Consider the following 14,440-nt stretch of genomic DNA (forward strand, 5'->3'; position numbering starts at 1 on the left):
CGATGAGATCGGACAGAAGGAAGACGGAGAGGTGTTCAGGGCATGCCAAGTTTGTGCATTCCCTGTATGCCAGCCCTGCTATGAATATGAGAGGAGTGAAGGGAACCAGTGCTGCCCTCAATGCAACACTCGCTATAAGCGCCAAAAAGGTTATTAGCCTTTAATTTGTGGTATCAATATCATCATCATAGATATAAAAACAAATAAAAGGACTTGGTTTTTATTGATGAAAAAATATTAGGCTAAATGTTTTTTTTTTTTTTTCTTTTTTGTTAATTCTCTGCAGGTTGTCCTAGAGTTATTGGAGATGAGGAGGAGAATTTTAATGCAGAGGATTTTGATGATGAGTTTCAGATTAAGAACCATTCTGATGATGCTGATGCAAAACTTGCTTCTAATCATGGAGTAAGACAACATCATCATCATTCATCACTGACAAATTGGCTTATAATTTGAAATTTTATTTATTTATTGTTCCCATAAATTAGTTTCTGAATTTTGGTTTTTGATTAGTTGGTTTTTCAAATTGATGAGTTTTTTAAGTCCAAACCGATGACTCAACTTGAACCAAACCGAACCAATCCAATATTTGATCAAATTAGTTTGGTTTAGATTTGTTGAGAAAAGATTTGTTTACTATGATACTATCAAAACTAACCTGATTACACCCCTATGATTTATTGAGTAATAAGTAATTGAAGTGAACAATTACAAAATTGTCCATGATTGATGATTTTTCTTAGTAGGATGTTCTCTTTTGTTTTATATATCTTTTCTGATTTGGTTTACTGTTTTATAGTTGCTGGCAAGGATTTTGAAGGAGACAAAGAATTTTATAGCAATGAAGAATGGCAAGAAAGAGTAGAGAAATGGAAAGTAAGGCAAGAGAAGAAAGGTTTGCTAAACAAAGAGGAAGAAAAAGAACAAGTTGAAGATGATGATTACCTGTAAGTGATTTCTTAAGCTGCTTCTTCCTTTGAATTGGACAAAACAAGTCCCTGTAAGATTTGAATTCTACAATTATTTGTTCATTTCTATCTTGTATCAAACCAGAACCAAAGTATTAATAGAATCTAGCATATGGTTAAGTCTTTGCAATGTAACAAATTTTGATACAAATGTTGCAGTTTGGCGGAAGCGAGGCAACCACTATGGCGCAAGGTTCCAATAGCTTCAAGCCTAATCAACCCATATCGCATAGTGATTGTGATGAGGCTGGTGATCCTAGCATTCTTTTTCAGATTTCGGATCTTAACTCCGGCCTATGATGCATATCCCTTGTGGCTTATCTCTGTGATATGTGAGATATGGTTTGCAATGTCATGGATCCTTGATCAGTTCCCAAAGTGGTTCCCAATCACACGCGAGACTTACTTGGACCGGTTGTCCATAAGGTTCGAGCGGGAAGGGGAGCCAAACCAACTGTGCCCTGTTGATGTGTTTGTGAGTACTGTGGATCCTCTGAAGGAGCCACCAATCATAACAGCAAACACTGTTCTTTCAATCCTCTCTGTTGACTATCCTGTTGAGAAGGTGTGCTGCTATGTCTCGGACGATGGTGCTTCCATGCTCCTCTTTGATTCGTTGGCCGAAACTGCCGAGTTTGCAAGAAGATGGGTTCCATTCTGCAAAAAGTATAAGATCGAGCCAAGGGCTCCTGAGTTCTATTTCTCTGAGAAGATTGATTACTTGAAGGACAAGGTTCAGCCTACATTCGTTAAGGAGCGAAGAGCCATGAAGGTAACTCTTGAGTTTCATTACCTTGGATATGAAGAAAGGACACAAGATTTTGTATTTGATTTTTGCAGAGAGAATATGAAGAATTCAAAGTGAAAATCAATGCCTTGGTGGCAAAGGCTCAGAAGAAACCAGAAGATGGATGGGTGATGCAAGATGGAACTCCATGGCCGGGAAACAACACTCGCGATCATCCGGGAATGATTCAGGTATATATTTCTTCTTTTCTGTGGTTTTCATCATCTTATGATTAAGGAGCAAGCAAAAGATAAAAAGAAACACCTTCCATTTTGAGGAATGTGACATATCCATTGAGTTAGACCCTCTTGGTTCTTTGCAGGTATATTTGGGTAGTGCTGGTGCACTAGACGTGGAAGGCAAGGAACTGCCACGACTCGTGTATATTTCGCGTGAGAAACGGCCTGGCTATCCACACCACAAGAAAGCTGGTGCCATGAATGCTTTGGTATATGGATTGTTTATTAATACTTTCAATTCTTGCATGAAAACATATTTATAACCCTGCGTTGTTGGGTATCCTCTCAAGGTTCGAGTTTCTGCTGTTCTTACAAATGCACCTTTCATGCTGAATCTGGATTGTGATCACTACATCAATAATAGCAAGGCTTTAAGAGAGGCTATGTGCTTCTTAATGGACCCCCAGCTTGGGAAGAAGCTCTGTTATGTCCAATTTCCACAAAGATTCGATGGTATTGATCGCCATGATAGATATGCTAATCGAAACACTGTGTTCTTTGATGTAAGTCTCATTCTTTCTAACAATCATGCATACTATGTTTCAACAACTGACCTTTAATGTTGCTTTTCATCATAGATCAATATGAAAGGACTAGATGGGATTCAAGGTCCGGTTTATGTTGGTACTGGAACTGTGTTCAACAGGCAAGCATTGTACGGCTATGATCCACCGGTATCCGAGAAGAGGCCCAAGATGACTTGTGACTGTTGGCCATCATGGTGTTGCTTTTGTTGCGGTGGTTCCAGGAAATCCAAGTCAAAAAAGAAATCAGGAGCAGGAAGTGGTCTCTTAGGTGCATTATACAACAACAAGAAGAAGAAAATGATGGGAAAAAATTATGTTAGAAAGGGTTCTGGCTCCATGTTTGATCTTGAAGAGATTGAAGAAGGTCTTGAAGGCTATGAGGAGCTAGAGAAGTCATCTCTCATGTCACAGAAAAACTTTGAGAAGCGATTCGGGCAATCGCCGGTTTTCATTGCTTCCACTTTGATGGAGAATGGAGGACTACCTGAAGGCACCAATTCTCAAGCATTGGTTAAGGAGGCCATTCATGTTATAAGCTGTGGCTATGAAGAGAAGACTGATTGGGGCAAAGAGGTAATGCCATCAGTTACAATTATTTCTCATTCTGGATTCTGCTTAATGAATTTCTCAAAAACATGAAAGATATCAAGAACCATTTAAACTTTTCTGTGTAAAACAAAGTTTAATTTTGATGCTATAAAATGTTTTCCAGAGTTATCCTATCACATATGTTCTTTTTTATGATCATTTATAAGGTCGATATAAAAAGTAGTTATTGTTGCTAATATGGTATCATTTAATTAGATATACGTGTAAAGTTACAGTGCATCAAAATAAAATTCTAAAAGAGAGAGTACATAGATACTTTTTTTTATCTTTGTTTTGCAACAAATTTATTCTTCCAATATCTTTGTATTTCTGTTTTAAGACGGTTATCAAACTCAACCAAAGTTTTATGATTGCTAGATCTTTCAAGCCACGCCTTGACGAATTTGTTTTGTACTACAGATTGGATGGATTTATGGGTCAGTGACAGAAGATATTTTGACTGGATTCAAGATGCACTGTAGAGGATGGAAATCAGTGTATTGCATGCCAAAGAGGGCAGCTTTCAAGGGATCTGCACCAATAAATCTATCAGATAGGTTGCACCAAGTTCTGAGGTGGGCTCTTGGTTCAGTTGAGATTTGCCTAAGTCGCCATTGTCCATTATGGTATGGCTATGGAGGAAAGTTGAAGTACCTAGAGAGGTTGGCTTACACTAACACCATTGTTTATCCATTCACTTCCATTCCTTTGCTTGCATATTGCACAATACCAGCTGTTTGTCTCTTGACCGGGAAATTCATCATCCCCACTGTAAGTTAGTACTAATTAAGTGCTCAACATTTCAACGAGTCATCATTTGCTTTTGAAAAACAAACAAGAAACATGATTCTGTTGTTTTCACTTTTTACTGTTAACACAATCACGAAAGAATTTAATTTTAGTGCACTGTCAGTGTAAAGCAGTAGCATCCAATTGCTATCTTTTACATTGATTACGTGAATGGTCATGAAAAGGAACAAATGTGATTGGATGACTATGTAAGATGTTTTATACTGTTGATGCATCAATGGTGAAAATAGAAAACACTGGAATCAAAACAGAAGTTTGCTAATGCTGCTATGAGATTTGTGTCTCCTAAATGTTTTTTACTTAATGCAGCTGACCAACCTTGCTAGTGTATGGTTCATGGCCCTATTTATCTCCATCATCTTAACCGGTGTCCTCGAGCTCCGGTGGAGTGGCGTTACCATAGAAGACTGGTGGCGAAACGAGCAATTCTGGGTGATCGGAGGCGTATCGGCCCACCTTTTCGCCGTATTCCAAGGACTTCTGAAAGTCCTTGCCGGAGTAGACACCAACTTCACTGTCACAGCAAAAGCAGCAGACGATACAGAATTCGGAGAGCTGTATATGTTCAAATGGACAACACTTCTCATCCCACCAACCACTCTCATAATCTTGAACATTGTTGGAGTTGTAGCTGGTGTGTCTGATGCAATCAACAATGGATATGGATCATGGGGTCCCTTGTTTGGGAAGCTATTCTTTGCATTTTGGGTCATTGTTCACTTATATCCTTTCCTTAAAGGTCTCATGGGGAAACAAAACAGAACTCCTACTATTGTGGTTCTTTGGTCAATTCTTTTGGCTTCTATTTTCTCATTGATTTGGGTTAGGATTGATCCTTTCTTGCCAAAGCAAACAGGTCCAATACTCAAACAATGTGGTGTAGAATGCTAATAATAAGGCTGCATATGTTTTCTTTTACTAGTGCTTCCAAAAGCCATTTCATGAGTAATGCATGGAACTTTTTGTAATAATAATGTTTCTATTTTGTTACTGATTTTTTTTTGTTTGAAATTCTGGGGAAGTGTTATCTGTGTATATACTACTGTATAGGGTTATGCATGGTTGGAATATGTACAATTGAATCTGTTGTTTCAGAGATTGTCACTGATATGGAAAAAACTGAAGATTTTTTCGGGTACTTAATAATTTCTATCTAATGGGACTTGATTTTATTTTTCATTAATACCAACTACGTATCTCTCTACAATAGTTAATTGATCGCTATTTTTTTTTTTTATTTGTCTGGTATGGTTGATATTGATCAGGAGGTAGGATAACTATAGTCAATAGCTATCTATGATGGTTGGCATTTTGTTAAGTGTTGATTTTATATGTATTCAATGAATATTGTCAAATGAATAATAACAACAACAATAATAATATTGGTTTGACTAGTAGAAAATAATAATATATTATTAAAAAATATTAACAAATAATTCTCTAACTATTTAGATAAATTTAATAAACAAAAATAAAAAATATACTAGATTCAAAATATTGTATAAGAAAAAAATAAAGAATTATTTAAAAGTTATATAATATTCTGGACAAATCACTTAAATAAGTTAAGGGGAACAAAAAATTACACAAATCAGTTAAATAAAAAATTGGTTCATGAATTAATCGGTCCATGTTTCTATATAGTTCGAATCAATTTAATTCGAACTCTATTTACATGTAATTCAAATCATACTTATTCGAACTACACACGCACACATCCACTAATTCGAATCAACTTTATTCAAATTACACACAGTAATTCGAATGACCCTCATTTGAATTACATGTAATTAAAATTCGAATTAGATTGATTCGAACTATATAAAAATGTCTTTTAATTAAGGTGAATTCTACGGTGTAGACAAAAAAAATTTCTACACATGTATTAATGTGTTGTCCAAGTATATTAATGACAAGTGTCTAGAGTGAGGAAATTTAAAGACAATTTCTGAACCATTTCAGCAAGCTACAGTGTATTGTTCCCTTATGCATGTGCGCAGCTTAATTTGTAAAGTTGATTGAATTAGATTTGATTAGTGCTAATGTGACATGAGAATGGGCCTTGGTTAAAAATGATTGTTTTTGTTTTTCATAGAATTTTGTAAATTATGGGTTGGGCCAGTTAAGTTTATTTGAGCATTTAGTATTTTTTTACAAGAATAAGGCTTTGTTTATAAATATTATTGATTGGGCATTAATTTTTCGTTTTGGACTATGAGACATATAGGTAATGGATCTTGACTTTAGTCCAAGAAAGAATACAAAAAAAAGACTGACATAAAAAAGAAAAGTTAAAAAGACTGACGATAATTTATGAGTAGTTCTTAGTATATGGAGGAAATTATAGGGTACAGATCAAAATTTAAAGATGTGCTTATGTGGCAAAATTCAAACCACACATTCTAAAACCATACTTTTTACTTAAAACCGTAACTCTTTACAAAGAAAAGCGTCACCTTATGGAAAAAAGTAAATTAAAAGATTTAAGAGAAGAAATAATTAAGTTATCAAAATTAATAGATCAAAAATTAATGATTTTAACTAATGTTAATGACACTGAATTCCTAAAATCAATACAAAATGATTTTTTTCAAAATCTTTATTTTACTATAAGTTTTATTGAAGGACTTCAAAAACCTGAAAAAACTTATTTTTCACATAGAATTTCTAAAAAATGTTACCATGGAAATGATTCTCCACATCTTTATCATACTTTTAACCCGCAATTAAATTCTATAGTAGATATGCTTGAAGAAATATTAGTATCCATAAAATTTCAAAGAAATAAGGAAAAAGAGAATCCCAAAGAAAATTTCAAAGAAATAAAGAAAAAGAGAATCCCAAAGAAGAAAAATTTCAAAATATAATCAACATAACAGATCTAAAAGTAAAACCACCACTAAAATTATGAATATTGAAGAAAAATTAGAAGAAGTTACACTGCTTTTTAAATAATTAAAAATGGCTCAAGAAAATAATATTATGGAACATGGATTTCAAATAGAAGAAGAATTAGTAAATTCTGAAAATATAGAAAACGAAGAACACATCCTAGATTATTCAGGTGACGAAGAACCAGCAATTCCAATACAAGTAAAAAATGAAGCCGAAACATTTAAGGATAATCAATCCCAATTTAAATGGGAAACAGGTTTCGATAATTATGCTTTTAAAAAAGAATTTATAAATAAAGATTCAAAATATACAAAAATACCATCAAAATACGTTCCTAAAATCCAGGAAATTGAAAGAGAAAGAATGCTTGATTTAGACTGTAAAAAGAATGAAAAAGAAATTTTCAAAAATTGGTTGAATTCCTTTGTCTGGAAGAGATATTTGGAATTACATAGGATTTCATACTAAAGGAACTATAAGAGATTATATGACATCAATAGAAAACCAAATAATAGAAGAATTAGCAACAAAAACAACATCTTATGATAAGATATTATATATAATGATGATTCTATACAAAGAATTTTTTGGAAAAAATATTATAGATCATAGACAAGAAGTCTATAATAAAGAATATCAAGAAGCAAAAAACCATTTAGCTAATATCCAGATATATGATCTATGTAATGTGGAGTCTTATATATGTGAATATAGAATACATTATTACAAATTAAAAGAAGAAGATAAAAATCATTATCTTAGTATGTATATAACAAAACTTCCATATCCTGCTAATGAATTTATAATGGGAAGATTTATAAGAGAAATAAATAGAGGGACAATTGAAAATAATTTTGGTGGAGCAACCTCTGCAATAAGAGAGGAAATAAAAGAACGTTGTATGCAAGAAACAACTCAAAAAAGATTTACAAATATAATTAGAATTTGCTGTCAGGATAATGAAGAGATACCTCAAAAATATGGGCTTAATAAAAATTTTCAAAGAAAAAGAAAATACCAATTTAGAAAAAGAAAATACTATCCAAACTGGAGAAAAAAGAGGTATTTTAAGAAAAGAGATAACAATAAAAACAAAAGACAAAAAAGTGACTATTGCCCGAATAAAAAAGAAAATTGTAAGTGTTGGTAATGCCAAAATCCCCCAATTCCACTCCGATCTAGGCGGATGGTGAAACCACTTGCACCAACATTCAAAACCTGCAACAAAACCCTAAACCAAACCCACATAACATTTCCTTATCCCATAATGTCAAGCTGTTATTTTTTTTAACCAATGTTACCGTGTTTTACTTTTTTTTTTTTTGGGTTAGGATCCAGGACAACAAACAAGCTCAGACCACAGAAAATCAAATCCTACTATGGCAAAAATGAATCACACTGACAATTAAAAAGCCCAAACACCCCTAGCCCAATATTTTCTAAATTAATTACTCACGCTAAACTAAACTAATTAACATAATTTAGCATAGGTGATCACGTGCCAGTAGCAGAGAGAATGTTCTTTATGTCAGTTGCTTCTGCAATATTTGTCTTCAACCAACTTTTATTTAGACATTTGTCAAAATCTTAAAGTGACAGCAACAACATACATGTGTAGAAAAAATTTTTCTTCTACATCCTAGACTTCACCTTTAATTAATTCATAAAACCAATTTTTGATTTGACTAATTTGTGTAATTTTTTACTCTCCTTAGTTTATTTAAGTGATTTACCCTGTTCACATAAATATAAGAAAAAATATTAAGGCACAAGTGAGTCATCAAAAGGTTGAAGAGGTCAAAACAAGTCCAGTTAGATAGTTGGGTATATAAAAGAGCTCCACTTGTTGGTAGAAGCACTCGCTCTTTAGGGTTTTACTTTCAGTTTAAATAAGCTTCAAAGAGAAACACAATCTTGTTCAATTACCGCATCAATTCAGTTTACATTTTCTGTTTTCAAAAAAGTTATCTTCTTATTCTTCAATTCATCAGTATTTCTATTTTCTTTTATGGTATCAAGATCCCTAGGTTCATGATTGATGGCATCTTCAATCAATGAGTTTCCATCCTCAGCAAACATGTTAACATGGTACCAAATTCGAATAACAGCAGCATCGACAATTTGAAAACAACACAATTTCTTTCTCATAGACCATTCAATCCGATTCAAGACAAACTCGGAGAGAACAATGATAAACATGGGAGCAACAAGCTCTTGCATCCATAAGAGGTCAATGCTTACAAGATCATCTGCAAAAAGAGAAGATTCCACAACAGTTCGAAAATCAAGAAAAATCAAAGAGCATGTATTGAATCTGATCAATACACACAATGGATTCAGGATGATCAGAATCTCATATAATGGTTGCTAGCATCGATGGATTCTGTCTTTAAGCAAAAAATGGTGGGATGCATCTATAGCTATCAAATTTGGAAAAAGATACAAGTTTATTTTCAAGAATCAACCAAATTCAAAATTAAACAATTGAAGACTCAGCTTAAAGGAATCAAGAAACAAGGTCTTCCAACAGCAGATTACATTTCCAAGATCAAGACCATTGCAGACTCACTAGCAGTCCTTGGAAAACCTCTCAAAATGGAAAAACAGATACAAGCCATCCTACAAGGACTTATGAAGACTATCAAATGCTTCTGCTAACAATCAACACGAAATCAGATTCATTCACACTATATGAGGTTGAAACTCTTCTGTTAACTCATGAGAATCTACTGGAGAAGTTCAGAAAACCAAAACCTGCAATGGTTCAGGAAAATCTTGCTTAGTCTTCATATCCAACAATTCCAAATTTTAATAGAGGCAATGGAGGGCGTAGAGAAGGAAGAAATGGTGATAGATTTCAAAGAAATGGCAGATCTTTCTACCAATCTCCAAGACCACAATGCCAAGTGTGTTGAAAAATTGGTCACATTGCTTGGCACTGTTTTTACATATTCAACCAAGAAATACCCCCATCTTCACAGCCTCACCAATCAAGATTTGATACCTTTAGTACAAATTCATCATCTGCTTTAGGTTCACAAGGTACCCCTACATCAACCATTCCACCACTGCCAACATCTTCCTTCCACAATCCATCTGCATATGTAGATGTACCTTCTTCTATTACAGACCCCTCATGGTATCCAGATTCAGGTGCCTCACATCACATAATACCTAATCCTTCAAATTTGCTCTCAGGATCAGAATACACGGGTTCTGATTAGGTTCAAATTGGAAATGGAACAGGTATCCCTATTACACATGTTGGTAATTCTGTTCTATACTCTATTGACTCTAAAAGATGGTTTTTACTACAAAAACTAATACACACACCTGAAATAACAAAGAATTTAATTAGTGTTAGCAAATTTGCAGAAGATAATACGGTCTATTTTCAATTTCATGCCACTTATTGTGTTGTAAAATGTGAATTTACTCACAAAATTTTATTGCAGGGATTTAGAAATGGAAGACTATACAAATTTGTGAATATCTGTGTTCCTCAACCATCATCTGATCAAACGTCTCCTTCTGTGTATTTATTGCGTTGTTCTTTATTAGATTTGTGGCATAAGCGACTAGGGCAGTTACCCTTTAAAACTGTACAATTAGTACTAAAATAATGTAATATTTGCTTTACTGATATTAATAAAACAGATGTGGACTTTACAGCTCAAATTTGTGAAAACTGTGCAAAAGCAAAGATGCATAAACTACCATTTGTTGGTTTAATTACTGAGTTTACTTACCATGTACAACTCATTTTCTTTGATGTGTGGGGCCCTGCACCACTAATTTCGCACTTGGGCTACAGGTATTGTGTTACATTTATAGATGCTTATAGTAAGTATACCTGTACATTCTTATTAGTGAATAAATCCCAGGTGTTTCATGCTTTTATTTAGTATAAAGCTTATATTAAATATCTAACAAACTGTAAAATTAAAGAATTTCAAACAGATGATGGGAATGAATATACCTCAAAATGTTTCATAGAATTTTTGCATCAAGAAGATATACATCACAGATTCTCATGCCCATATACTCCTGAGCAAAGTGGCTTGGCTGAGAGAAAACATAGACATATAATAGAATCAAGCTTAGCTATGCTTTCTACAGTTTCCATACCTCTTACATATTGGGATGAAGTTGTGATCTCTGCTACCTTCCTCGTTAATAGACTTCCATCATTGAATCAGTCAAATAAATCCCTTTATGAACTTTTTTCAAATAAACCAAATTATCATATGCTAAGAGTCTTTGGTTATGCATGCTATCCTTGGATTAGACCTTACAATAAAAATAAACTAGAAGTCAGGTCTCATAAATGTATTTTTATTGGTACTCTTCAGATTTTAAAGGATATAAATGCCTATCACCTACTGGTAAGATCTATATTTCAAGACATGTACAATTTGATGAAAAATAAGTTTTCTTATCAAACCATATTTGCATCAAAATAGATTCCTAAATGTACCGTGTCTGATACTGTGATACATGATTATGCACCTTGTTTGATCATCATAGTTTACATAACCATACTATTCATTCTAGTAATTCTTTTGTTACTTCTGCTACAGGGACTCATGTGCCTAATGCTGTGCAAGGAACTAAAAATAATCAGCATACTCTTAGAGCCACTATACCAGATATTTCTCATTCTCTTCCTCTAACACACACTTAATCCACTATTGACACAAACACTCATTTACCCTCTATTGACCAATCTTTCCCACTAACACCAATCAATCCTCAAAATCAGAAAATCTACACCCAATGATAACTAGGTCCAAAATTAATTCTGCAAAACCAAAAGTCTTGACTTCCACTGTCACTGACTTAGACTATAAGGAATAGCTACCAAAAATACCTAAAGTAGCCCTTATCATACCTCATTGGTACACAGCAATGCAAGAAGAATATCAAGTCCTCATTCGAACCAATACATGGTGTATTGTTCCTAAACCGCAAAATGCCAAGGTTATTGGGTATAAATGGATATATGTAGTTAAAAGGCACCCTGATGGCATTGTCTAGAAGTATAAATTTAGGTTAGTGGCCCAAAGTTTTCATCAACAAGAGGGTTTTGACTTTGAACAAGTCTTTAACCCTGTGATTAGGACAACTAAAATCAGATTGGTCTTAAGTGTTGCTTTATCTAGGAATTGGACACTTAGTTTAACTTTAACAATGCATTCCTCAATGGAAAATTGTATCAAATCATTTACATGACACAACCGTATGGGTTTGAACAAGGTTTTGCTGATCATGTGTGCAAGCTTAATAAAGCTTTATATGGCCTAAAACAGGCACCTAGAGAGTGTTTATCAAACTTAGCATAACACTATATTCATTTGAGTTTAAAAACACTTTATCAGATACGTACACTTCTTTATTTGTGAAAAAAGATTTCCATTCTATTAGGGGTGTTCATGGATCGGATTCAATCCGCATATCCGCGATGTTTATCTGAATCCGATCCAAAAATTACGGATATGGATCCGATTCGCAAGGCTATCGGATCGGATCTGATCCACACACTAATAGGATCAGATTGCTGATTTTGTGTAGGTATCCGCATATCCGATCCACATATCCGTGTATCTGCAAAAATAAAGAAATAAATAAATAAATATTCTTTTTATGTTTTATTTCAACTAATAATTATCATATATGTTGTATTATTTTAATTTACTATTTAAGAAAAGTATGTTTAATATATTATTTTAACAGTAACCATATTTAAAAGAATAGAAAAAATAAATTTTATTGATATTTTTAATAAAAATGAGCTTTTAAAAATATTTTTGTGTTTTGAGGATATATCCGATATCTAATCCAATCTGATATGCAAATATGCGGTTCGGATCAGATCCAATATTAAAAACTGCGGATATTACATCCGATGATTTTAGTGCGGATTGGATCGAAATTTTGGCCATATCCGATCCGGGTTCACCCGTACCTTCTGTAACATATATATTGTGCTATGTGGATGACATAATCATAACAGGTAGTGATGCTACAGCCATACAAGTAATGATACAAAGCTTAAATAAGATATTTTTTTTAAGATCATGGAGAACTTAATTATTTCTTGGGCGTCACAAAACAAAAACAGGAAATCTTTACTTGTCACAAACAAAATATGTGACTGATCTTTTGTCAAAAGTTGGCAGGGCTGGTGCTAGCCCCATACCTACACCCATGATATCATCTCTTCAACTATTTTCGACAGGTTCAGAGAAGTTTGAAGACCCCAAACTGTATAGAACAGTAGTGGGATCACTACAATATTTAACAATAACCAGACCTGACTTGTCTTATGCAGTGAACAAGATTAGTCAATTCATGCATTCTCCTCTCCTATCTCATTGGAAAAAAGCAAAGAGAATTCTGATATACATACAGGGCACTAAAGAACGTGGCCTCCTTCTAGAAAAATGCATAGATTATAGGCTTTATGGTTTCTCTGATTCTGACTGGGCAGACGATCTTGAAGATCGCAGGTCAGTTTCGGGTTTCTGCTTCTATTTAGGCGCTAATCTTGTCTCCTAGTGTTGTAGGAAACAGGGGACCATTAGCAGATTTTCGTGTGAAGCAGATTTCAGAAGTCTAGTTGCTTATGAAGCTGAGCTTGTTTGGATAAGGAACCTGCTACATGAGTTGGATATCAAATTGCAAACAGCTCCTATTATTACTGCGATAACATGAGCACAGTGCTGTTGATAGCCACATCTGTCCTGCATGATCGAACGAAGCACTTCCAGCTGGATGTCCAAATCATCCGGGACAAGTTGCAGCAGAAAACTACATATTGTGCATATTCCAAGTGTAGATCAGGTTGCAGATGTTTTGATAAAGCCACTGACAGCAGCTTTATTTGAGCGACTCAGAGACAAACTTTGGGTGTGTCCTAGACCCTACTCGAGTTTGAGGGGGTATTTGTTGGGTTTTTTTCTCTCCTTTGTGAGGCCCAAGCCCAATATTTTGAGGGTGTATTCTTGCACCCTAGTGTCACAACCCTAATTCAGTTTTTGAGGTCTTTTGAGAGAAAGAGAGAATAGCCACCAAGTGAGAGAGAAGAGGGAAAACAGAATTCCCGTTTTTGCCCAAAGTAGTAAATTTCAAATGGCAGTTTCTCAGTTGTTCACCGTTGGATCGGCTTGAAATTTAAACTACGTGTTCCTATCATTTTGTTCTTCATTCTGATTGGTGGAGATGTTGATTGGAGGTTTGCAGTAGGAGAAATTGGCTTCGCAAGAGAGAAATTAGGTTTCCCGTTTTTACACAGAGCAGCAATCTTGGAACGGCATTTTCTCATTCTTTCACCGTTGGATCGACGTGAAATTTGGACTGTAGATTCTTCACATCTTGTTCTTCATTCTGAACGGTGGAGATTTTAATTGGAGGTCTGCAGAGGTAGAAATTGGCTTCGACATCAGCTCTGTTTTTTTGGGTATATTTCATCTTCTTGCTTCTTATTTGTGAGCTTTGGTGCTTTGATGTTTTGGCTGGTTATATGCACATTTTTGTGCTTTGTTTGAGACTCTCTTGTACCTCATTTGATTATAGTGGAGCTATTTCATTGGTCTGGACGACCCGTGGTTTTTACCTCTCACGTTA

The 14,440-nt window shown here is 34.4% G+C and overlaps 2 protein-coding genes and 1 long non-coding RNA gene across 3 annotated transcripts; 2 read left to right on the forward strand and 1 right to left on the reverse strand.

Annotated features, from left to right (window-relative positions):
- Window position 1: 1 nt before the first annotated feature.
- LOC110280436 (cellulose synthase A catalytic subunit 7 [UDP-forming]-like) lies at window positions 2-684 on the forward strand (the record flags this gene model as incomplete). Its single annotated transcript, XM_021141483.2, has 2 exons — window positions 2-149; window positions 287-684. Coding segments are annotated over 2 exons (318 nt in total), but the record flags the coding sequence as incomplete, so codon positions are not given.
- Window positions 685-708: 24 nt separating this feature from the next.
- On the forward strand, window positions 709-5,076 carry LOC107483713 (cellulose synthase A catalytic subunit 4 [UDP-forming]). The gene is made up of 8 exons (XM_021140222.2): window positions 709-947; window positions 1,128-1,740; window positions 1,809-1,946; window positions 2,078-2,203; window positions 2,285-2,497; window positions 2,573-3,094; window positions 3,530-3,880; window positions 4,229-5,076. Exons 1-8 carry the CDS (start codon window positions 730-732, stop codon window positions 4,808-4,810), a joined length of 2,763 nt encoding a protein of 920 aa, XP_020995881.2. The 5' UTR covers window positions 709-729; the 3' UTR covers window positions 4,811-5,076.
- Window positions 5,077-10,337: 5,261 nt separating this feature from the next.
- Window positions 10,338-14,416, reverse strand: LOC110279936 (uncharacterized). The gene is made up of 3 exons (XR_008008579.1): window positions 13,224-14,416; window positions 10,564-12,418; window positions 10,338-10,414 (listed from the first exon to the last, which is right to left on the reverse strand). It is a non-coding gene; the product is annotated as an uncharacterized LOC110279936 (long non-coding RNA).
- Window positions 14,417-14,440: the final 24 nt, after the last annotated feature.

This window comes from Arachis duranensis, chromosome 4, assembly GCF_000817695.3.
Source record: "Arachis duranensis cultivar V14167 chromosome 4, aradu.V14167.gnm2.J7QH, whole genome shotgun sequence".
Lineage (NCBI taxonomy): Eukaryota > Viridiplantae > Streptophyta > Magnoliopsida > Fabales > Fabaceae > Arachis > Arachis duranensis.